Below are 25308 nucleotides of genomic sequence, written 5' to 3'. Positions count from 1 at the left end.
TTATTCTGTTGGTAGAAAAGTATCATCCGAATATTAAATGTATACGGTGTTAATGTTACTCTCATGAGATTCTGATACTCAGCAAACCTCACATAAAAATATATTTTTATGTATATTTAATTTATTTATTATACCACAATAAACTTTAGTAACTATGTCTGTCTGAGTCTGACTCGGACTTACCAGAATGATAAGATTTTAGGGCTAAGTCCACCAATCTGGCCCAGTGCTGATTGGTAGATTCCACACGCCTTTAGAAAATTATAAAAAACTCTTAGTAATACCGGTTTCCTCACGACGTTTTGTTGTATAGCAGTGCAACTGCACTGCTATGCAACTGCTACTGCACTGCTTTAAGCAGTGAGAGCTGTGTAACAAGGATCGAACTCTGTCAGTTTGTCTCAGTATGTTATTCTATAGTGATGACCCCTGATACTATTTACTCAAGTACCTACCTTTATTTCGCGGGCTACGTTCACAAGTTCTGAATTCTACAGACGGACGGACGGATGGTCGGACCTGCAAGATGCAATTAATACCAACGGCTTCGCTCGATAAAATATTATGGAAAATGAGAAAAAAAATACATATAGCCTTTAAAAAGTTTTTATTTAAATCAAATACTAACACTAACGGCGATTTAACATTGTATGTAATTATATCTTATGTTACCAAACTAAACAAAAGCACTAGAAACTAGTGTACAGTAGACACTTACCTACTTAATCTTAAGTAAGAATACTTTAAATAATGTTTAAACACAAATTAATATTAGGTATGGTGCTCTCACAAACAAGCCGAACATTGTCGCAAAGCATTTTACAAAATAAATGAAATAGTTTTAAAAAATCTTTTCATTAATTTCACGATTATTTAAGTTGTTCTTATAAAATATATTTTTTTTTACAAAAAATGAATTTCATACACTCTATTTAGCATTGGGATTTTGTCAAGTAATTCTCTATACCTAGTTACCTACCAGCCTAGAGTTAGGAAATCGCCGTGGTCGATCCCCATCCTTCTGAAAGCACATTTCATACACACGTCACGGTTCAGTCACGTCACTGCCACGTCACCGAATATTTAAAAATATTGACACTTCAGTGACGGACACCGGACACGTGGCTGATGCCGGTGTATTCCCTTTTTGTTGATCTCAGTTATTAAGTACCCTAGTATTAATATGTGATAATCGATAAAGTACTGGAATTCAAATACTTTTTTGAAAAGTAGTGTGCTTTACTATTTACATCCCTACTAATATTTTAAAACAATGTTTCACTGCCGTGCGGGTTCACTCAACAACAATCAACATAGGAACTTTAAAATGACGTGCTTATTTATTTTACTCGTAAATGAAATGGATAGTAACGCTACGAATGTACTATTCTTATACTATATATCGTATAGAAGGTATACTAGTCCGTAGACGGTTAATATTATTTCATGCGTAAGATATAAACTAACAAGTTTTAAAAACACTAAATCTACCCACTGTGTGTTGGTGTGGCTCAGCCTGGGTAAATTTAATAGATTATTCAGTAAAGCGAGAGATAACTTTATGCCGTAAAGATGGTGCTGTTTCTAAAAAACTAAGTATAAAAATTCATTCATTCAAGCTGAATTTTTAATATAGGAACGTTGCATTTCTATAAGAGTTCCAATTCGAATATCAAACGGGTCTACAGCTAAATGCTTCAGAGTTCAGCTAGTTTAAAATTATAGTTAATTGTATTTCTGAGTTCGCCGACAACATATTTTCAGTATGGCAAGGTCAAACAAATGTGTCCTACCACGAACGCATTGGTGAGCCTTACGATCATTGACAAGGTGAAAACGCCAGCACACCATCGCGAACGCTCGCTGAAGGCTATGTAACCTGGCATTTCAACACACAGCACCACCTAATTAGGTATGTATAAAACCAGGCACTATAAATCTAATAAGTACTTTTGACAATTGTATCCAATAATTAAATTACTTTACAAATAGATATTTATTAAATAAATACAGCAGGCCTCGTATGTAATAATGAATAGGAAAGAGACGAAGAAAGCTTCATAAATTTTAACCAATAATTAAACATGTTTCTGTGTCCGATATTATGCGCAAGAGTTACTGTGAATGTCCGATATTAGTGAATACATATAATTTTTTTTACCAATACGTAATAACGTACCAATGGGTGTTCCTTATCCACACAGTGGCTACGATCAAAGCTGTGTATTTTGAATAACTTTAGACAACATGGCAATTTATGCTGATATGTGGTAAAAGAAATGTGTAAGTATCACTTCCACTATAAATGTCAAACTTTCACCACAACAGATAATAGTTTAGAGTAAGGTTACTAATGGTTCAGTATAAAGTAAAATGTAATAGTAGATTGTTATTTTGTTGATAAACATATTCGTCTTCGAACTTCGTGTTCGAACAGACGCAGGTTTGGCTTTCGCTTTACGTTTGGCCTCAAGGCGGAATATAGTAGTAGTAGCATAGTTCACGAGAATAACGCGTCCATAGATGTCCATGATGACGGCTATAGACGTGTCACCTCACCTTATAGTATAAGAATTTATTATTATATACTATGCTGTCTATCTGTGTATAATTTTATCTGTCACCATGTACATAAAGTCTAAAGTTGCACGAATCGCTCGACGTTTTCACTACTAGTACAACGTTCGTCCGGACTTCGGTGCCCGCAGATCGAACAGTTTGTTCGACGGTAGGATTATGCCGAAAGGGGCTCACCAACTTTGAGCATCAATTTTCCAGCAAAAGCCAACCATTTTTGTATTCTATGCCAATTTGGACTTTGAACATCCGACTGTTCATTGTAGGTACGGTGTGTTGTACCTACCAATCATTTCCTACGCACAATTTGATAATACAGATATTTAATTATTTTCTTAATCATAAATTGTAATAACTTAAATTAAGTATGTATTAAAATTATTTAAATATATAAGAGAGAAACCCACTAGGAACTATCTCAGGAACTATAAAGTCTACAAACTTTTAATTTTAAAGGTAGATTCCTTCTAGAAAGGTTGTGTCAGGTAATAAACGGTTTTGAGAAATTATATGAAATTATGAAATAGGGGTTGGAAGTTTGTATAGTCCTTGTTTTTGAAGTTAGATATAAAAAAATGCGTAAATTATTTTGGAAAATCCCTCCCTTAAGGATGTTAAAATATGAGAGTTTTTACTTTTTTTTAATTCTTAAGTCTACAAACCTAAAATTTAGAACGTAGCGTTAGAGACACCCAAATTAGCCGTTTTTTTTAGATATCCCCTTTTTTTTTAGATATCCCCTTTCAAGGCTAGTAAAAGAGGGGTTTCTACAGGTTTTTTTAATAACTAAGTCAACAAACCTGACAAATTTAGGAAATAGGTTTTGTTTGGAGTACATAATAATACATCAGTAAAGAATTTATTTTTTTCCAAACCCCAAACGGGTTAAAACAGGGTTCGTATGTTTGTATGAAAGTCCTATGTTTTGGAAATTAGAGACACTGGAATTCGCATTTAGGTTAATAATGAGGCATGCACGTACAACAGAGCAAAAGTTTGAAAAGCTGAAACCGGCCCGGTAGAAGAAGGAATAAAGAGGGATGACAGAATGCCTTGAAATTTCGGTTGTAGTAATAATCCTATAAATAATATATTAAAATAACTATAAACGCCATGTAGCCATCTACAGTATAAATTTTTGAACTAATCTTAAGAACATTGGTAATGTACCCGTAGCTTTCTTTTTGGAGAATGGCATACCTATTATGTATTATCGGGAATCTTCACAAGCCCACGGAAAATCAGGAATTCCATGCCCACGAAGTACACCGCTTAAATCACCTTGAGGTGCTCATCGGATGTAATATTATAAACTTGAGAGTATGTATTCCTGTCTGATTGTGACCTGATAATGCGATTAAGCACCTAAGTCAGATTAGCCTAAAGTCAGATTTACATTAGATACCTACTAAATTAGTTTCATGCCCTTAATTTCATCAACAATTTCACGTGTAGATACTTAACCCTGGCTTAATAGTATCTATTTATAAAATAGACTTTCAAATTACTTAGTATATAAGTATCAAGGGTTTGTTACATATTGTTAATCAAATAAATTAATAATGAAACTTACGACCTAATAGTTAGATATCCATTAACTAACATTGAAATTAATTTGGCAGATTTCCTCTAAAACAACTGCGAAAACGTCAAATTAATAAGTTAAAAAATAATAGGTAAGCGATAAAAAAACCGGGCATAAAATGTATAGAAAATTCTTAGCTTATATTTCACTGTCCTATTCACTACGGAAAAAAAAATCTTCTTATAGTTAATACTAATTTTTATAGCTCCGCATATTTTGATTTCACAATAAACTGGCCATTTTGTAGATAGCTAGCGAGGGTCATTTAAAAACCCTGAAAGTTGTAGATTGCACTTATCCCAAACTCTGAGTATAAACGAAACTGTCCATTAACTACCTAAGACGTTCTCGCTTGTTTGTCTGAGATGTAACGCTCGCAACCCAAGAATCGATTTTAAGGAACAACACTGTAACAGTACCTAGCTGTTAAACTGAAATTCGTCATATCCTAAAATCAGCGCTCTCGGTAGAACGTTTACAAAATAAGAATGAGTATAGCTTTAATACAGAATTTAGGAATATAAAATTAGCAACCTTAGCTCCATTTCACTTTGACATTACAGTGTTTCGATCCACGGATATGACTTGTTGAACTACCAAATTTTTGATGAATAAGAACCTACAGTCTTCTTCTTCTTCACAGAAACATGCCTCATATTATACTCCTGCACTCGCTAGCTTTCCGGCGTCTCTCGGCATCGGTAGATATACGTGTTTCCAGTTTCATCATTTTCACTTATCTCACATGTTGTGCCAGGTCCACAAACACAACTAGAACCAAACAAAAAAACACATTTGATATACAGCCAATCAGACAGACAAAAATGAAAAATAGCATCAGTAACGATTACAGAGGGCCCTCAAAAATTTTTTCACAATACAGCAGCAACCTAAATGTGACCTCATGTGACCTAAAACAATTTCACTCTCTCCTATTTTCGAATACGAAGATGGTGAGGGGGCGCTAAACCCTATCCCGAATCGACTATGCAATTGTCCCGGGCAATGGGACCTCGGAGTGAGGGCTCTGACTGCTTGCTCTTTGTGCAACCCCGGGAAGACTGCAGCTTGTTGTGGCATATGGTACCGTGTGAACGAGGTTGGGGAACCGTTTCTCCCGATATGAGCCACATGGGCATTGCATTAGAAAAGCACCGGTGAATTTAATTCCATGTGTGTGTGGATGGTGGCCACCTAGGGTTTTAGTAACTCCCAGGAAGCCGGGTATTTCATAGTTTCCAATTGATACTTACTATGAATTCGTAATGTTCGAGGAGATTACTTTGGAATACGCGTTGTAAATATACCACGCACAGGGAGTCTGCGGTGCACATATAATACTCGTACCCCGAGTACTTTTGAAGCTTGGTGTTTCATTTTCTTCTTCCTCAGGATTCATAGCTCTCTGGAATAAAAAGAAACATAAATCTCAGTAAGATTCTTAGAAATACCCTAAACCATTTAAATAACGATAACCATCAAACAAAAGGAAATCATCTCTATTTTTTTTAATTCCTGGGGCACTTTTAGGGACTGTTTTTATAATTTTGCATATTATTTAACTATGGAGATCATCAGTTTTCTTTTAAGAAATAATATTAAACCTCACAAAAGTCAAATTTGGTCTGGATATAACCCTTCCACTCTCAAAACTATCAGTCATAAAGCAGTTCATACAAAACTATAAATATTCCCCTCCCCACCTTAGGACCTCAGATGAGCCGTTAAATATAGATTGCCACCAAACAAAAAAATAAGTCATCGCTTTAAAATATATCTATATAAGTACATAAAAGAAAGTTGTGTTAGTTACACTATTTATAAGTCAAGAACGGCTGGACCAATTTTTATATTTCATTTTTTTGATTCCTCTAGACCGGAATAGGATAATAAGTATTAAAATATAACATTCGTCAAAAATGAAACCATTCCATCAGTATTTTCTTACGACGTTGTCACGTTCAACTATCGTCAGTAAGCCGACTTTACAGACAACCAATTTTTTATGCTTGTTTTTGCACGCCTCATAAGCGATGCGTTGAGGTGGGTATTACTGTCAATTTACGCACACCGATGATTCTCCAACTTAAAATTACTTTTTTTATTCTTTATTGCGTTTATAAGTGAATATAAATAGACAAATGTTGAGACTATTTTTAACACTCATGATATTTTTAAATCTCTTTTTATTATTTAAACTAAAAAACAATTTTAGTTAGTTAATACTAACTAGAATTGTTTTTTTTAATTAGTTTAAATAATATTCGTTTTTTTTCGAAGACTTCCTGAACGTTATAGCGCGTAGATACAAATAACGCGTACTAATAAACAAAAAGGGATTTTTTAGCTTTATTAAAAGTACAGTTTAATATAGATACATTATTAATAGATAGATATAGATTACTTTATCCTTTTGCTTTTACGTTGTATTTGTATGTAAGTATTTGAATAGCTATCACGAATATGATAACTACATAGTAAATGATAAGCATGTCTCAAAGGGCAAGCGGAGAATCTTAATCAGTGTCGCATAACTGCGTCAAATTCACCCGAAGCGTAAACGTTAATTATTGAACTTTGACAAGAAAATATTGTTCTCTCAGTTTTTAATTAGTTACCTACGTATAATATTTGTGTGTGTAGTGGATACGTGTACACCGATTAATCTAAGGGTTATTGGCCGTTAGTGTATACTTTCCATTCACTGGAGCTCAGACAGTAATCACTAATCTTTTATTCATCAAAACCCATTTCCAAATACCAGCCCGCTACAAGACACGGGTCTCCTTTGAGCACAACAAAAGCTTAGTGCGTCATCAGCACGCTGTAAAAGCCAGATAGTGATATTTAACTGCTTACAATTTTTGTTGTGGTTTTTCTAAGGGCCTGTTATAAAAAAATAAAAAATGTTTTTTTTTTTTAACTTTTAAGAACATACTGTTTTATTTTGAAAGCGTCAAATAGCAACCTACTCTTGAATATATAAGCATTGAAGCAATATTACTTCACATGTGCCTAAAATGAAATAAATGACTGGGCAAACTTATACATTATTATCTGCTTCGTATCTTTTGGTTAGCATGTTTAACTTCTTGGTTCACTTGTTCACGAGGTCTTGGGGTTATGTTACATATTTTATTTTTTGTCTTAAAGAATTTTCAGTACATGCCTGGAGTGAGGAAATTAGCGGTGCCGGCGTCGGTATGGTTTCTATCAATAACGCATTAGAGCAGCGTGAAGCGTGGTGCTTTTCTAAAACCGTATCTCCTGTGAGAGAAAAGTGCCCAGCAATGTGACGCTAAAGCTGCGGTAGATGATGATGATACATTTTTACTGGATTTTTTTACTCGAAAGTATCTATAGCCACCCCTGGTGATATATCCGCAAACCTGATAAGTTCTAAGAACTAGGCGAGCGAGGCCTACAGCTATTTTATATTTTTATCGAATTTAGTTGTAGCGCCATTTCTCAACCGTATAGGCTTTAATACTTAAAGGTGGTGTTTGTGACGTATAGTCATATCACGATGCGAGGGCATGACTTCTATTTGAAAATATCCCCACACGATATGCAACAGGTGGTAGGTATTTTCTACTAATATAAATATAATTAATTCCACTTGCAATATGAATTGGACCTAGTTAAAAGACAAGAATGTAACACACATTGTGTTTGCTTTGTAACATTGAGGGCATTACAAATAAACGTGAACGTGGCATAACGTCGAAGTCCAGTGTATTATCCTATATACCTATAATCGAGGCTATTCCTGAATCATTTATATCAGCATAATTTTGACAACTTATAAGCTTTTGGAAACCTGTGTTAGGTGGCCAGGTTTACAAGTCTTTTGTATAATTTTATAAATTTGTATTGCTGTTGATTAGAGTTGAGTAGAGAGACTTAGACGTAATAGAGATTGCAAGGGTGCCCGCTGTTTCGAAAAAAACACAGCGGCACTTTATACTTAGTAAGCCAGGCTTCAATGTTCAAACACCTCCGAAATATTTATCTGTATATGTAGATGTCTCGTTCAACTTTATTGCAACTGAAAAAAAAAGCGGCAGTCATTCGGACTGACGTGAAAATGAAAAAAATGAAAATGAAAAAATAATTTATTTGTTACCTCAATTTCATTACAAAAAAAATAGGCTAAGACCTCCATTTAAGTTTGGAAGACCTGTTTTTGGAGGTCTCGCTCCTTCAGATACAAAGTTTACACATATAGTTACTGATAACATGACTTAGCCAATTTATCACATTTCATAATTTTATACTTTTTTTTTCTTTAATGTTTAGAATTTTTATAAAATATGTAATGTAATTATGCAAGCATGCAAATATGTGAGTGGGTGTGTGTATTTGCATGTGTAAGTGTGTGTGTGTGTGTCTGTGTGTGTGTGTGTGTGTGTGTGTGTGTGTGTGTGTGTGTGTGTGTGTGTGTGTGCTTTTATTTTATAATCAGGAAGAGATATTCTGTCTCGTCGTACGTTAATGATTTGACGTGAAAACTCAAAAGAATAGAACATCAAAAATGGAATCTATTGGTTAATCTTAAAAAGTTAAAAACGCATATTATGATACATTCGAGTGGGTATATACAACGTATTAGTGTAAATATATGTGCGAATATATGTGTAGTTACATGACGCTATACTAAGCATCACTAGTCTGGCGCAGGTCATCGGTGACGTGAACCCATTTGTTTTTCGGTTAATGAAGTTTTCACTTCAATTAAAAATACTTAGTTTTATTTTCACTACAAACGGGGATATACTTACTTTACTTTATTTTTATCATGCGGGGCTATTTTGGAAAAAAAAACCAGTAGTACAAAGTCTGACGTTTATATGAGGTAGTGAAATATTAACAAAGTCGCACCATAGGTGTGGGTTTTTACCATTTTGGTAAGGGAACCCTATGAATGAAAACGGTCAACGACCTCTAATACCTTTTGCGTAGTGGTACAACTTCCTGTTTACATGTTATGCGATCGTCCACGTGACCATGTGTATGGTTTCGCCATTCATACAATGATTCGGTTCATGACTAAGTTACGGCCCTGACTACACCAAGCAAGCTTAAAAGCTTGACTAAGAATCCAAATAATAATAATTAAATAAACCATTAAAGTGTAGAAATAAGCAGGTAGATAAATTAACGAGTTCAGTGTACTATTGTAATATTAGTTGTTTACGCAGCGTAAATACATTGACTCAAATGAGTGATGGAAGATGTTTTTAAAGGAGTACTTGGCATCCGTCGGTCTTAACTTCTATATCTAAAAAAGCTCATAGTAATGTTTCACGACTAAACGGCTAAACAGATCTTAATTAAACTTTACTACTAGCTGGTCTTCGACTGTGTATATCGACTTCTGGAAGTCTTCTCCTGACGGGCCATACGCTAACACTTTCTAACATCTTTAAGATTGTTTTGATGTTATTGTTGGTAGATTCCCGATTTAGGAAAGCTTGGCTCATAATATATCGATCACCTCTGGGCTCAGTAAATCGTTTCCTTCCTGATCTCTGTCTTCTTTTTAAAGAACCGGTTACTTGAAACCTAGTCCAGGTCCGCTGAACAGTGGAACGACTGACACCAAACCGCTTAAATCACCCTGAGGTGCACATCAAATGTAATATTATAAAGCTTAAGAGTATGTATTACTGTCTGATTGTGACTTGGCAACGTATAAATTATAGAACTGATTTTCAGATACTATATAAATTTAAAGGTATAACATAGGTTATAACAAGGTTTTTCAAGTTACTTTTTCAAAATATTATTTACATTTTCCAAAAAGATTGATGGATTGCCGTGTCCGTCTATAAAAACTAATTGCAGTGCATGTGTCTCGCTAAAAATCTAAATCACTCTACATCTTGAATTACTTTTTTTTTACTGAGATGATATAGGCAAGAAAACATAACCCAGAGACAAATGCCGAAAAGTAAAAAAAAACGAAATTAGTAACTTTGTATTAAAAATACCACTTCGAATTAGGTTCAATAGACGGCGTTGTTTAGGCGATACGATGGTCAGCGGCGCAGTGCATCTAGTCATCATTACCGTCCCACTACAGGGCACGAGGTTCCGCCCACAATTAGAAGGGTTTAAACCGTAGTTCACAACGCTGGCGCAGTTCGTATGTGCTAGCTTCACATGCCATTAAGAACATTATGAAGAAGTATCAAGCATGTAGGTTTCCTGACGATGTTCTTCCTTTACCTTTAAAGCAAGTAATAAATGAATTGCCTTAAACGCACCTAACTTAGAAAAATTAAGGGGTGTGAGCTGAGATTCGAACTCGGCCCCTCAAAAGTGAAGCCGAATTCCTAAACACTACGCTATCGTCGCATCTGCATCTAGTAGTGAATATGTTTAATCAAGGACAGTCTAAGAGGCCACGTGTATCGCAACGCCACCGTGTCGTTGCTCCCAGTGTGCATGCGCCCTAGCCAAGAATAGAGCGATGTGGCGTGAGACGGCCGGACGGCCGGATACGCTCAAGGGCGCGTCGCATTCTGCCGTACGATGACATCACTGTCACGGATCACTGTTCACCGAGGATATCAATTATTAGCAAGCATGGCTTATACCATCATCACCAATAACATGAAGAAGCTTCAGTCGTTAAGAGGAAAGGGCCATTTTCCATTCATCGTATTATATTCCAATTCGTATCGTATTCAAAACACTGTTCACTGAGGATAATCAATTATTATGGATTGGCATGTTACGGAATGGCTATAATGAAAGTTTCGTACGCAAAAAAAAAATACTATATGGCAAAAAAGAAAACAAATAATACCTCGCCTTTTATTGCACACCAAATAAAAGTACAGAGAAATAAGATAAAACACAACACACAGAGTATTGTCGATTTTATAACTTCGTGTGTTCGGCGTTGTATTACTTAAGTGGAAATTACCTGCTTCACTTTACTTATTTTTTCTATTTAATTTGCTGTAATGTCACTCGGGCCTCAGCTGAAAATCAGCGTCATGCATGCAAAAGCTATTCTGTACACCCTTTCTGTCTGTTGTTACAGAGACACAAATTTCTATTTGGATTCTCTTTGACATTTTGATGAACATCAATGTTTTTCAGTGTCGGGGTGTATATCTGTATACTATAAGTATTTCATCACAACAGAGCACGTGTCTCCTCTCAAAAATAGAAGGGGTTAAGGCCGTAGCCCACCACGCTGGATTGTGCACCCAGTGCTGATTGGTGGAATCTACATATCTTTGAGAACATTATGTAGAACTCTCAGGCACGCAACTCGGCCCCTCGAAAGTGAAGTCGAGCGGTGATAGCGCATTGGGTAATGTGCTATCACCGCTTGTTATATTTATCATTTAAATAATTATAAGCGTATTGTTAAAATCACAATATATTTGATAAAAAACCGGGAGAATATGAATTTATAGTAATAAAAAGTTAAACGGGTAACGGTAGGTAACGGGGAAGATATGAGTCGGACAGGTCAAATATCTCTGCGTTTGTATAAAAACGAGGAAGTGACGCGCTTTGCACGTGTCAAAGAGATACGAGCCAAGATACCAGAAAAATTAAAAAATTGCAATAAGAACCAGCAGTTTGTTGATTTAAACGATAATGAATGATATTGAATGGAGATTTTGACTTTAGAATGAATAATTTTTAAGTTAAATAGATTTAAAATAAGAAAGTAGAAATTTTAAATTACATCATACAGATTCTCCTATTTTCCGCGGAGTATAGCAAATTAAGCTTAGCTTTTATAATATAAAAAGGTAAGTGTGAACACAGTTGGCCTTTATTCAACTTGTTGAACACATTCCGAAATTTTAAGATATAGTTAAAGTTTTTTTTATTATTAGTATAAAACGGCATGGCTAGATCGCTGCCTCTTATATTTTGAGTCTACCCTCTCATGAAAAATAAAATTCAAAATTCATTTATTTCAAGTAGGCACAGTTTATAAGCACTTTTAAAACGTCAAGTCAGTCTGTTTGTACTCCTCTACCATCTACCAAAAGTATCTACTATCCCCGAACCAAGGTCGAGGTAGATCAACCGACTTTACGAAGCACATCTATGCTTCGTAAAGTCGGTGTTAATAAAGCTTCTCCATGCTTGCTTATTCCGTTTACAAGTTAACAATATCGCCTGTAATGGAACACTAAAAACGCATCTGGCTTAGGTCCAGGTGCGGTCATCCAACTGTAAATTTAGAATTCTGCATAAAGGTGGAGGTTACTAAGGATATATCATGAAAGCAAAAATCTAAAATATAATAATTGGCTTTACATATAGTTCTTAGAATTCAGTAAAGGACAGGACAGAATGCGGCGATACTGGTTAGGTAAGTGGCAGCGCCAATTTTTTTCTATTGAAAACTTCTTCACCCGCGTTCGTAGAAGAAAAACTTATGGGTTCACGTCACCGACGACCTCGACGTGACGTATTATTGCGCATATCATAAATATGTTTGACTTTTTGGTAAACCTTATCGTGTGGAAGAATTTCAATTTTTTTTTTCAAGGCGTTATAGAGAACGTAGCTATAATTTCGGAGAAACAGAAATCGGACAAGACATAATTAAAAAAATGCCTTCTATGGCTCACTTATTAGGTTTTAACCATATAATTGCTGTTTAAAATACCTTAACAAATTATAATAGACTAGCTGATGCCCGCGACTTCGTCTGCGTTTGATTTTGTTTTTTGATGTGGCATTCAATTTAGTTGTAGTTCTAAAAAAAATCAAAGTAGGTATTCAGTATCGCTAAGCCTTAAATGAGGAGTTCTGTCCTCTATTCGAAACCACACATTCAGATCTACACAAAGTTTGGGCAAAATTAAACACATGTTATAACCTCTATAGTACAAAAATAATTATTTAAATCGGTTATAATTTGTCGGAGTTATGGTGTAAAATCGTCAAACACTTTCATCCCCTCTCCTGAAGGAACCGAGCTTAATTTCGGGAAAAAAAAGTATCCTATATTACTTCTAACACTTCCAAGAATATGTGTACAAAGTTTCATGAGGATTGGTTAAGAAGTTTTTGCGTGAAAGCGTAACAAACAAACTTACATTGACATTAATAATATTAGTAGGGATAGCGAAGTAGGGATAGGGATTACACTTCTTGTTCTGAGAAGAATAGTTTTAGTAGTTGACAACTCCAATAATCGGCCGTAAACCGAATATACGTTATACGTTATTATTATATTTTTTCTGAGCGGAACAATATGTACATGTAGGTATCGTCTCGGAGAAATTGTTTGATGACGGGATGCTGTCCCGAGTCGTGGCAGACATCACGTAGGTATGGTACCTACTGCCACTCAACTCAGGCCCGTCTCATCCACATTTAAACCTAACAAAAGGCATGCATAGATTTATATGTTTAAGACCCACGTGTTCTGTAGGGTTCCGTATCGGTAATTAATTGCCCGTCACGATAAGCGGGCTTTTTGTTTGATACTCTTAACATTATATTCAATTCAATTATATTATCCAATGGAATAGAAATCTCAGTATTCTGGACGTAAACATTCTTAAAAATCAGGTAAAATAGTTTAGGAATTATGAATGTTATCATTTTATTTTTCCATCATTTAACATAGTTCATGAATATTATTACTAAAAGATATTTTATATAACTAACAACTTCTTCAAAGTAATTTTTAATATTCATACAACAAAAAGTACATATATTTTATAAGTTGGTAGACTTACTCGTTAAGTTGTAATGCCTACTTTTTAATTAAGGGTTCTTTTATGACCAAGAATCTGAAATCAGTTTTAAAACTGGCTTACGGAAATAAACAATTAATGATATGGGCTTCTTTGTTCAAAAATTCGCAGTATTTCCCATTTACCACAGCCACATATGCAGAGACAACAATACTGACTATGGTTTCAAAATACAAGAGAACAACATGCAAACACACAACGACTGTATGCAAATTTCTGACCAATCACAAGACGCTCCTTTCTGATCGACAGTCTTGTTTATTGGTCGGGACGCAAACCAGTTCGTTTCCGAGGACGCGTGCTACACGCGTTGGTTTTGTAAACAAATAAACGGACGATCACCCGACTTAAAAATACTAATTTACTTTGAATTGGCTTGTGAATTTTTTATTTTTCAATGAACTTTAATTTCCGACTTAAAAGATCAAACAAAACATGCTATTTTCACGCCGCGCGGTGAATACGTTTGTTGGCATGTTGACAAATGAGACTACTTTAACAATTTTTTAAAACGTTATTATAATTAATATCTCTGTCAGTGTAGGTAGTTTTACAAAGAACTTCCAAGAGAAGATCATAATTTTGAGAGCCAAAACGAAAATTTTTAAGCACACGATCGTAGAAAAGTAATATTATAAGAAAAAATAACAATTCTATGACCATAATATTATACAGTAACAGTACAGCGTAAAGAAGATATACTATGACAATCCTTCTTCACTTTGTGGAAATAGTTCTGTAAAATAGGCTGTGGTGTAGGTCAGTGATGATAGTAATGATGATGTAAAGATGATGGTAATGACCGATGACGCAAAGATAGGGTGCCTACTAAGTACCGACGGTCTACGTGTTACGTCTATGTTTCCTACTTCTAGTTCCCGTTATATCTAAGTGTTTGTAAATGCCCACAAAAATATTGCGGGTTTGTTATATATGTTTTACGTTTTTTATAACACTCTGTCAGTTGAAAAGAGCTGGCATTTGATGTGTGACAAAACAATGTGTAACAAATACGACGTTATGCCACGTTTAGTTGTAAGGCGCTTTTGGATGGGTACTTGGGAAGCGTAGGTGCTTAATACCGCCACCCTACCAATAATAAATACCTCGATAGTTTATTTTACTTAAAACTTGTCATCCATACTCACTAATAACCGCAAATATCGTTGAGATGTAACATTGATAGCCTAGTGAGTAGTGGTCAGAGCTTCAGCTGTAATTTCGGATTCAGAGTTCAATTGAAGAAATTAGTGTAGAAGTATCCGAGCTATGAGCATAGTTTGGAGAACCGATGGACGTTGGGGTCCCAAGGTGCTGTAATGGCGATCTCGCAGCGGTAAACGCAATCTTCGTAGACCCCCGACGAGGTTGACGGATGACATCAAGCGTGTCGCAGGAATAGGCTAGACCCAAGCGGCACAAGATCGTGGTATTTGGAACTCGCTACAAAAGACCTATGTCCAGCAGTGGACGTCCATTGGTGGGTCCATACAATAATATTCACCAGATTTTTTCACGGATACCTGAATAACTATACTAACCTTACAAACTTTGCTGTGAAAAATAAAATAAATTGAAGGTATAGGGTAAAACATAAAGACTTTCAATTCTGTATCTATTACGATTCATGAGATACAGCCCACTAACAGACAATCGAACGGAAGGACGGACGGGCAGACAGTGTAGGCTTAAATAATGAGTAGGCATATTAAATAGGGCCCCGTTGGTACCTTCTTCGGAACCCCGGAGTTAACTAAGAATACGGTTAGTCGGAGTGATTTCAGTTACCAACGGAGGCCTGATTCTTCTTTAAGCTCCAAAGCTATTCACCCATACATTTACTTACTTGGGTCAAACTTGCTGAACCAGTGCAATCGACACTTTATTTATCGATGCTGATATTTGACCGCACATCTCTAGAATATTTGCGGATATATGTGATATAGGAAGAAGTGTTAATTAAAAGGTAAGGTAAAGCTGTATAGTAGATCCTCGGAAAAGGCATTTGTGATTATCATTCAGTGATTCAACAGAGAAGCTATATAATCATAATTCCCAATATTACAAGCGCACAACTCGATTGATGAAATATTATGTTGATAAATGTTGCATGGGTGTTATTTATTATTTATTTTTGTGCCGTCCCTGATAAGTTATGTCTTAGTGTTAAAATGCAGGAAATTATGTAATTATGTAAGTCTGGAACTACCTGTCTAATAAAAAATCTTAGCGTTAGGTAGCCTATATAAAGAAAAAAGGTTCTAGATTATGAAGCATCACGCTGAACTGAGGCCCTGAGGGCTATAGTGGACGCAATTAAAACCGCGGGGCCCCGATATTTCATTCATAAATCTATTTGGTTTGGGACTATATACTATATATTTACGACGACGTTTTGGATTTTATTTAGTTTTTAAATAGTTTATTTTAGGTTATTATTAATATATTGTTGTAAATATAACCTTACTTCCATATATTGGGGCATAACTATTTTTTTGTAAAAGGCTACATAATACGGAATTCTAAATAACTGTCAACCACAATTGTTTTTCCTGTAATATTTATAAATACACCTCACAATACCTATCAACAAAGGTATTTTAGATTTTTTCTGGTTAATAAACTTCGCTTTGCCAAATTATTGAGAAAAGAACGTCAAAAATTAGTTACGGCTAGATGGAGATTAATAAACACTGAATATTTTTTTATCGAATTCGCTCTCTAATTGAACGCAAGTCCCTTTTAGAGTTACAAAAACAAACTGAAAATTGCCGGTGGAAAACTTATTTTTAAAAGTACTCACCCTAAGTCTCGGAACAGCAGTCATGGCTGAAAGCGTGCAGACCACCAAAATGATGAACAGTGTCCGCGTCATGGTCACCAAATGATACGAAACTCAAAGTTTAATTTACGTGTTGATTATCAACGTTGCGAAAACGAAACAGTTCACAGTACAGTGTTCTCGCTAGCGGATCGTGATGGAGTGGCGACGGCGGGCGGGCGTCCGGGTATAAGTAGGCTGGAGAGGCGTCGCCGCCGCAGCGGCCCGCACCAGATTTTCCTAATAGAGCAGTTAGGTACGTCTCTCATGCGATGATGTGAGGGTCTTCGAGAGGCATTCGCGCGACATCAACAGAACCTCGTAACGAAACAGATAAGCGACGCTGAAACCGGCCCCCCGTATGTGGGCCAGTCGTCAATCCTCACGGGACCCTATCAAACTAATAATCATCTAAACACGTTGATAATTACGCCTCCTGTCTATCTCGAAATAGCTTTTTCTAAGCCTTCTAGGTTTCCGCATGTAACTCCGTGTTTAATGGAAAAACGGATGCCTTTTAAATTGAATTTGCTGTCATAAACCTTTTTACCTAGATGAGCACCTACTAGACAGTACAGTAGCTTAGTACTTGTACATGTACAAGCTTAGCACAAGTTTTTGATATCAGTTTAACTAATATATACAAATACCACAAGGTATATTAGATAGATACCATAAAGTTTAATGGAATAAAAAAAACGTGCGTTTTTTCTTTCTGAAAACACTTATAATTTTGTAACACTCGCCAAGTAACCAAAACCTTTGGTATTTCCTGGCGAGCTACAGTTTTCACATTTGTACGGGTTTGCATGCAGTTTAGCATGAAATATGAAAATACACCAGACAAAAGCATCAAATTTATGCCAGGTCCAACTAGTAGAACCTGGCAAAAATACATATATGGTACATACTTACTTACCTTTCAATTTTTCAATATCCGTAATAGGTATTAGTGATTAAAGGCATTTTTTTTATATCACGCGTTAAGAGTCCCCAGTTGATGTATCGGAATAAAAAGTTTACAACAGGTTCTGAGCTATGCAGAATATTATCAAAATCAGTGGTTCCAAAGATAATGGTATCGTATGTTTAAACTAGGTATATCAGTGCCAAACTTTGTCAAGATAAGTGCAGTTTTTGATCGAAACATAGATACCAAACAAACAAACAAACAGACATACAGAAACACTTTATAGAAGTAGTATGGATAACGTACTAGAACGCAGTCCGAGGAACGAACAAAGTGTAAGCAAGTTTTAACGTGATGGGAAGAATTTATCATTAATTATTATTTATTATTGCAATTTAACATGAATGAAACGAGCGGCCGGGCCTATAAGTGGGCATAAGTACCTACTAACCAGTGATAACCGATAATACGCACGCGGTCAATAAATAAACATTGTGTTGTTTGTTATTCTTCTCGCTACCACGAGATCGATGGTCCTCAGAGCATTAGTACAAGATTTGCTCGCTTACAATCGAGGAATTGTAATTGTAAATGTAGTTGACTAATCGAACGCTTAAATAATTTTTAAATAACAATAATATTATGTTTGTTGTTGTTTTGTAAGTACCTACCTACATATATTATTTGCCAAGCACAATTTAATGCGTAGTTGTAAGATGACACGTTTACGTTTTTTTCTGCTCAGACCCTGTTGAATTTACAAACAATTCTAAGAATAAATAACCTTGTGGTTTAAGCATCAGCGTCTCTTTCTAGGGGACTGAGTTCGATACCCGGCACGCACCTCTAACCTATATTTGCGTTTCCTATTCAAACAATTATGCCATACAAAACAAAAAATCTTTCCTCTTTTTAATATTAGTATAGAATATATATGAAAATATTATGGGGTCAGCTCTCCTAACCATTTTTCACCAAGTCATTCCGTTTTGGGTCGTATTAAATATCCCTTGCTTTAACGGTGAAGTTAAGCATCGTAATGTAACGTAAAGTGTTCTCTAGCGTGTTCTCAATCCCAACTTGGCCAGACAGCGTGTTGGATTACGACCTAAACCCGTGTCGTGTAGTGGACCGGTGAAGCAAATGGCAAATAATTTTCCACTAGTTCTGAGAATTAACCCACGACCTGGTGATACTTACTCCAGCATGCTAGATACTTCATGCGCCATCCACTTTCTACTTTTTTATCGGCTTCGCACGCTCAGGTTGCGTTTAAAAGATCACTTTTAGTGATAAGGCCGCCTTTGCACCTTAAGTACTATTACTATTTTCCTTGTGTTTTTCCTATTGTGTTGCGTTGCAATAAAGTTTTTCTATTCTATTCTATAGATTTAGACAGGTTGTAATTAGGCTATCATCGCGTCATCTTCTTTCTTTTCATTCTCATTCTCATTATTTTCATTGGTTTAGTAGGTTTATAGTCTCATAGCATCATGCTAATAAACCAATGAGACAGTAAAAATAAGATAAACGCTAAAGCCTAATAAGTACCTGCCTACTTCTATGTATTCCGTGCTCTTATATCTCTTGAGCACGTACTTACCTACCTTTTTTTTCTTCAATCCACTACAAGTTAGCCCTTGACTGCAATAGCACCTGGTGGTAAGTGCTGATGCCTTAGATGGTAGCGGGTTAACCTGTTAGGGAGTACTAGTACCCCCAATCGGTTTCTACGCGACATCGCACCGGAACACTAAATCGCTTAGCGGCACGTCTTTGTCGGTAGGGTGGTAACTAGCCACGGCCAAAGCCTCCCACCAGACCAAACCTCAAAAATTCCCATCTGCCCAGCCAATCGGACCCGGGACCTCCTACTTAAATTCACAGCGCTCACCGTTGCGCCAGGGAAGTCGTCAAAACCCAACCTACACTGTAATAAGAAAACAAATAATTCTCATTCAGCCATTATTGTATGCAGTACCTACGTTGTGTCCCACTTCAAACCCGCGAAATATAGCTATCTAACTAACTTTTTCTCATCTCCCCATTTTATGGTAAACGTTTAGAACAGGAAAGAACGCACAGACCGATAAAAAAATTACTTTCAACTGCTAAATGGCATAAAATGCCTAACTCTTTGTTCGAGAAGCGACTCTAGTGCGGTTTTTGATGCTTTAATATTTGTAGTCTGCATGTTCTTAATTCTCTGCCTACCTTTCTACCTTAGTGAAAAAAATGCCGACTATTCTAATCAATGGGTATTGACGCAGTTATACCTATATACTTACAAGCGCTTATTCAGTAAATATAAAAGTAAACAAGGTATAACTCATTTTCTCATGTAACATTACCCTATGAGTTACGTTATTTGATAACAGAATAACCTTAAATTCTTAGAATCCATTATTAATGATAGTCAACTGTTAATTTAAAGAAAGCTTACATTAATAGGTACGATATACACCATATTACGTAGTAACCTTTTCCAAAAAGAAAATGATGCAATCACGCCCTAAAATTATACTTACGCCCACAAATTGTATTAAGACGTAAGTAATATTTGATAAAATCAACTAAAAAACCACTTAATCTCCGTATATGACATTGCAATAGGTAGGTATCATCATGAATATCCACTGCTGGACCAAAATTTTTGTGGGAGAGTTTGAGCTTATTTTATGGGTACCTAACCTACCTATATAGATATATATAATATAACTGAGAAATAATTTTATACCACGCTGGGTAAGCAATGTTGACTAAAGTCAATAAAACACTGGCCAACTTTGGAGATTTGCAGGAGAATTTGAAGTACGTCACTTTTCCGAACGAAACCTATTGTTTTTCAAGATAAAATATTTGCCAATATGTAAACCTGGAGTAGCAGCTATAAGTATATAGTCTATCTACTTTTAACTCACCGAATGTTCATTGAAACATGATATTGTCTATATGAAACGATCCATATGAACCTTAAAACATCGTCCTATAGTAGTTATGTCGTCCCGGATTATTAACCTAGTAACTAAGTACCTAGTATTATTTTTTCTGTCCACATTGCATTGGAAATGAGTAAACTAGAACTTGCATTGCGTCTGAGGATTCGGGCTGCATGACGCAATTTTTATCGAAACACAGTCAGAGCCTGGTTTATACTATACTATATTTATCTATTGCCAGAGCGGCCATACGCCGCGCTCCCTCCGCCTCGTTTATTTACCGCATGGTGGTAGACAAACCAGCACTGATTGACTTTGCCCGCTTTATTTGAATACAAGATTTTTTTTAAATAAATTAACGGGTACCCCAGTTATTAGTAGGTATGGATTGGTGGGGCATTTCTGTCTGAACGCTACGTACTAATAAAAAAAAATGTTTTTAAAAAGTCAATAAGTTATAAGAACGAAAGTTTAATAAATCCACGGATAGCAACTGAATTCTACGAGTATAAATCAAACTTGGAATTTACTTATGAAAAACTTGGCAAAGTTTTTTTTAGCACAATTCTTGACTTGGATTGTGTAGACGTAGACGTAGTAAGTACTTAACTAGTTAAGTACTAGTCAAGGTATTCTAGACGTTTGTTTTACATTTGTCACTTATTATTTTGCGCTATGTTTACCTCTGCACGGCAATCTGCTCCTAATAATTGCTCCAAGGTATATTGCAGGTCAGAGTAAAAAAACTGCTTTTGGTAGCCTTGTGTCATCCATGCATGCTAAGTGTCCAAACTATCAGAGTTGACCTTCCAAAGCTTCCATGTCGACAATACTCGATCTCCTCAGAATTTCAGAGTTTGTGATTGCCCGCAACTTGACTCGCAGTATTTATACCTCCTAAACATTTGAGATGGAAAGTGTCCAACGTTTAATGTCTGTTTTGTACAAACACCAAACTTCAGAAGCGTAAAGAAGTATTAATAGGTCGTAGGCTTCATAAACCGCTATTTTAGTTTTCAGCTGTAAATTATCTGATGTCCAAACCCTCCCATTTAACCTGCCGAAAGCAGCAGCTTTTGTGATACATGAGGGTATTTAGGTGCTTAATCGATTCTGTTCTTATTATACTACCTAAGTAACGAAGGGATGACACTTCTCCAACGCGTGTGTCATTAAGCTCAGTCTCTATCAGTATCTGCGTTTTAGAAACGCTCATCACTATGGCAAACTTTAGACAAGACGCATCTAGATGGTCAAAATACTGCTGTAGGGTTTGAATGGAGTCAGCCGTAAGACAAACATCAGCAGCATACAGAATCTCCAAAACTGGTAGAGGTTGAACTTTGCATTTTCTCTAAAACTTGACAATTCCCAAGAGACCCTCCCATCCGATCTAACATTTAGCGTCATTTAATCACAGCAGTTGTACAAGTGAGTCTTTCATAAAGGTTGCAAAAGAAATAGCACTCTATTTCTTAAGCCATAACGCAGCCCTGCTTGACACCGTCACTGGAAATTGTTCCGAGTAGTTATTGTCACACCGCACCCGAGCCATCATTCCATTGGAAAATTTAATTAACAACCTCTAGAATAATCCATAAAGCGTCCCTGGGTCAAATGCTTTCTCTTAATCAATAAAACACATGTAAAGGTCATGTTGTTGTTCAAGGCTTTTCTCTTGAAGTTGGTTAACGACGACAATTGCATCAATAGTGCCTCTAATGGGCCGAAAACCACATTTTCCCACGTCAGAATATGTTTCGCCAAAGAGCTTAGGCGCCTAATAATTATATGAGCTAGAACCTTGTTAGCTGCACACAAAAACCTCTGTAAGAGCTACCATTTCGAAAGATCGCCGTTTCTTATAAAGCTTACAATTGGATGGATGATTTTTTTCCAATCTTTACTAATATTTGCACCGCCATATTAGAATATCTCTGCGGGCAGATTATAAAAGCCCGGTGTTTTCTATTTTTAAGCTTTTGATTACGTACATAAATTCTTTAAAACTAGGAGATTCATCCATCTCTGAGAATGTCAGTAAGGTCGGAAACGAATTTATGTAGGTATGCAAGTTGCGGCGACCTGAGTGCTCGGATTCAAAACGTCGTGAAAGTGCTTAGCCCATCTTTCTAGTACATCCTTCGGTTCTTTAAGGCGTTTATCATAATCACGCGAGTAGACAGGAGCTTTGATCTTACACCTAGGTCCGAAAAATCGTACGTAGATTTTCATTACCGATGCTGCAGCAGCCAGCAGTGAGGGTTTTTAGTCCACCACCTATTATTAACACCACGCGTTCTAAGTTTTAGTTTTTGTTACGCTATTTCCTTTTCCACAATTTGGAGTCTCTATCTAATTAAGGGTCAATGTAACTAATAAGATATTGTGCGTATAACAAATACGATAAGAGATTGTTTTCCACAGAATGCTTCATGGAAAACTTTCGCTTTTCAAAATTTTTAAATAAGAATGATAAAAACAGTTTTCTTTTAGGACCCGTACAAAATGTACGGCAAAAATGTCTAATCCAACTAGTTCGCAAAATTAGTGAATATATGATACGTATGAAATTCCACATAACCTGAAGATCAAAAAAAATCAAAGTCTTCGATGAGCGCGTGAAATGTAAGCCTGAAACATTTTAGCATAAGTGTACGTCTGGGTAAACAGACTATTTCAAGTCGCAGAGATTAGTTGCCGTCAAGGCACAAGACTGTGGAATGTGAAAATCTGTAAAAACCTAGATCTTTCTAATTGGGTTAAAAATATCGTTATCAGTCAGAGATTTCGCGTACGTCATTTCTCTAGACAATCTAGTAAGTTGTCGAAATGTAAGGTTGGGGTTATCAGTATAACCTTTTTCTTTAATGTTTCTAATACGAAGTTGTTCACGCCGACTCCATGTCATCATGTACTTACTGAGAGCGGCCACCGCGGGCGTTTACGTTGGTGGAAACCCTACATTGTTAAATACCAGCTTAATAGCCAGATCAGACCAGATATTAGCTGGAAATCAGATTTAGCCGTAGGTGTGGATTTTATTCATTTATGATTTTATATTGATTATTATTTTTACATAGTTATTAGGAATGTTGTATAAGTTGAAACATATGTGTTTCTAATACATTAGGTTATTCCCATATGTCAATGTATTGCATGTGATTCTGTTGGTGGTGCTTTAAATAAATAAATCAATAAATTATAGTTAGGTAGCTTTTGTTACAGAATTTTCAATAACAGTATGGCGGCTTGCCATATAATATGTGAGAACAGTAAGAGCTGGGACTTGAGGGGACTGCTTGCCAAATAAAAGATATAAAGGTATATATATAAACTAATAGACTTGCATTTTTAAGTGATTTACAATGGTCCTAATCTTGTGGCGTGTCGGCAAGCACTGGTTCGTATTCGCGCGCAGGAGATATCGAGCCAGTACAGGTAATGTACCATTGCAGTTTGCATTTGGTAGTAGGCGTATTCCTAGATATACAGAAAGCCTTTGATACTGTTTCTATTTCAATTTTGCTGTCTCGTTTGGATAACTGTGGAATAAGAAGTTTGTCACATAATTGCTTTTCAAACTACTTGACCAATAGAACTCAACAAGTGAGAGTTGAAGGATCCATAAGCGATACATATTATTGCTCCTATGGAGTCCCACAGGGTAGCACCTTAGGACCTACACTGTTTCTAATTTACATTAACGAACTGTGTAATAAACAAATTACAGTAGTGACATTATAATGTTCGCTGATGATACAGTTCTCTTGTTTCATAGCTCTACGTGGGAAGAGGTTAATAAGCATGCTGATGCGGGTCTTAGAATTATTATTTCATAGTTAGAACATAGTCTCCTTGCACTCAACACTGGTAAAACTAAATATCTATGCTTCAGCAAAACAAAAAGAGGAAGACCCCCATTGACTTTGGAATACGAGCACATTGCTACCCATGTAATCAGACTCTGAACGTTCCTTGTGATTGCAGTTCATTAATGCAAGCGAACACAGTTAAATACCTTGGCGTAACAATTGACGACAACATGACTTGGGCTTCACATATATCTAACACCAGTATGCGTATTAGGAGACTCATATACATATTTAAAACCTTACGTACCGTTTGCAATACTGATATGCTAATTAAACTTTATAAAACCCTCGGTGAATGTATTCTTAGTTACTGTATCTGCGCATGGGGTTGTGCCTCTAAAACTTTAATGCTGGAGGTTGAGCGGGCTCAACGCGCTTTACTTAAAGTTATTATGTGCTATCCATTTACCTTTCCCACGACTCGCTTATATGAAAAATGTGATGTGCTGTCAGTAAGGAAATTGTATATTTTTCAAACATTGCGAAGATTCCATAGCAAAACGGTTCCCTTTCTACCCACCTGTTCAAAGAGAATTGATAGATGCCCAATTCCTATTATAAAAAGTAGTTTTGCACGTAAACACTATAATTTCCTTGCACCCTGCCTATACAACCTTTTAAAAAAAGGTACCTTAAAAGACATGACCAATAGAGAAATTAAGACATACATTTAATCTTGACTAAAAGATTACGATTATGAGGGCACAGAGAGAAAATATTTCATAAGAATATCTAATTTAATTAAAACAAATTACAAATTAAACACAAACACACACGCATATAAACACGCACACACACTCGCATACAAACACGCGCACACCCACAAACAAATCAAATGTACCTACCTAA

The 25308-nt window shown here is 36.0% G+C and overlaps 1 protein-coding gene across 1 annotated transcript; it reads right to left on the bottom strand.

The window, feature by feature from the left end:
- Nucleotides 1-590: 590 nt before the first annotated feature.
- On the bottom strand, nt 591-16913 carry LOC120628527. The gene is made up of 3 exons (XM_039896908.1): nt 16718-16913; nt 5416-5567; nt 591-4933 (listed from the first exon to the last, which is right to left on the bottom strand). Exons 1-3 carry the CDS (start codon nt 16787-16789, stop codon nt 4837-4839), a joined length of 321 nt encoding a protein of 106 aa, XP_039752842.1. The 5' UTR covers nt 16790-16913; the 3' UTR covers nt 591-4836.
- Nucleotides 16914-25308: the final 8395 nt, after the last annotated feature.

This window comes from Pararge aegeria, chromosome 13 (assembly GCF_905163445.1).
Source record: "Pararge aegeria chromosome 13, ilParAegt1.1, whole genome shotgun sequence".
Classification (NCBI taxonomy): Eukaryota; Metazoa; Arthropoda; class Insecta; order Lepidoptera; family Nymphalidae; genus Pararge; species Pararge aegeria.
This window is presented reverse-complemented; position numbering and strand designations above follow the sequence as displayed.

Excerpts from the sequence above, each read along its gene's own strand:
- LOC120628527 (XM_039896908.1), bottom strand. The coding sequence starts at position 16,789 with ATGACGCGGACACTGTTCATCATTTTGGTGGTCTGCACGCTTTCAGCC. Across the intron at positions 5,568-16,717 it reads CTGCTGTTCCGAGACTTAGG|AGAGCTATGAATCCTGAGGA; the intron begins GTGAGTACTTTT and ends TTTTTATTCCAG. Across the intron at positions 4,934-5,415 it reads TCGAACATTACGAATTCATA|TTGTGTTTGTGGACCTGGCA; the intron begins GTAAGTATCAAT and ends GTTTGGTTCTAG.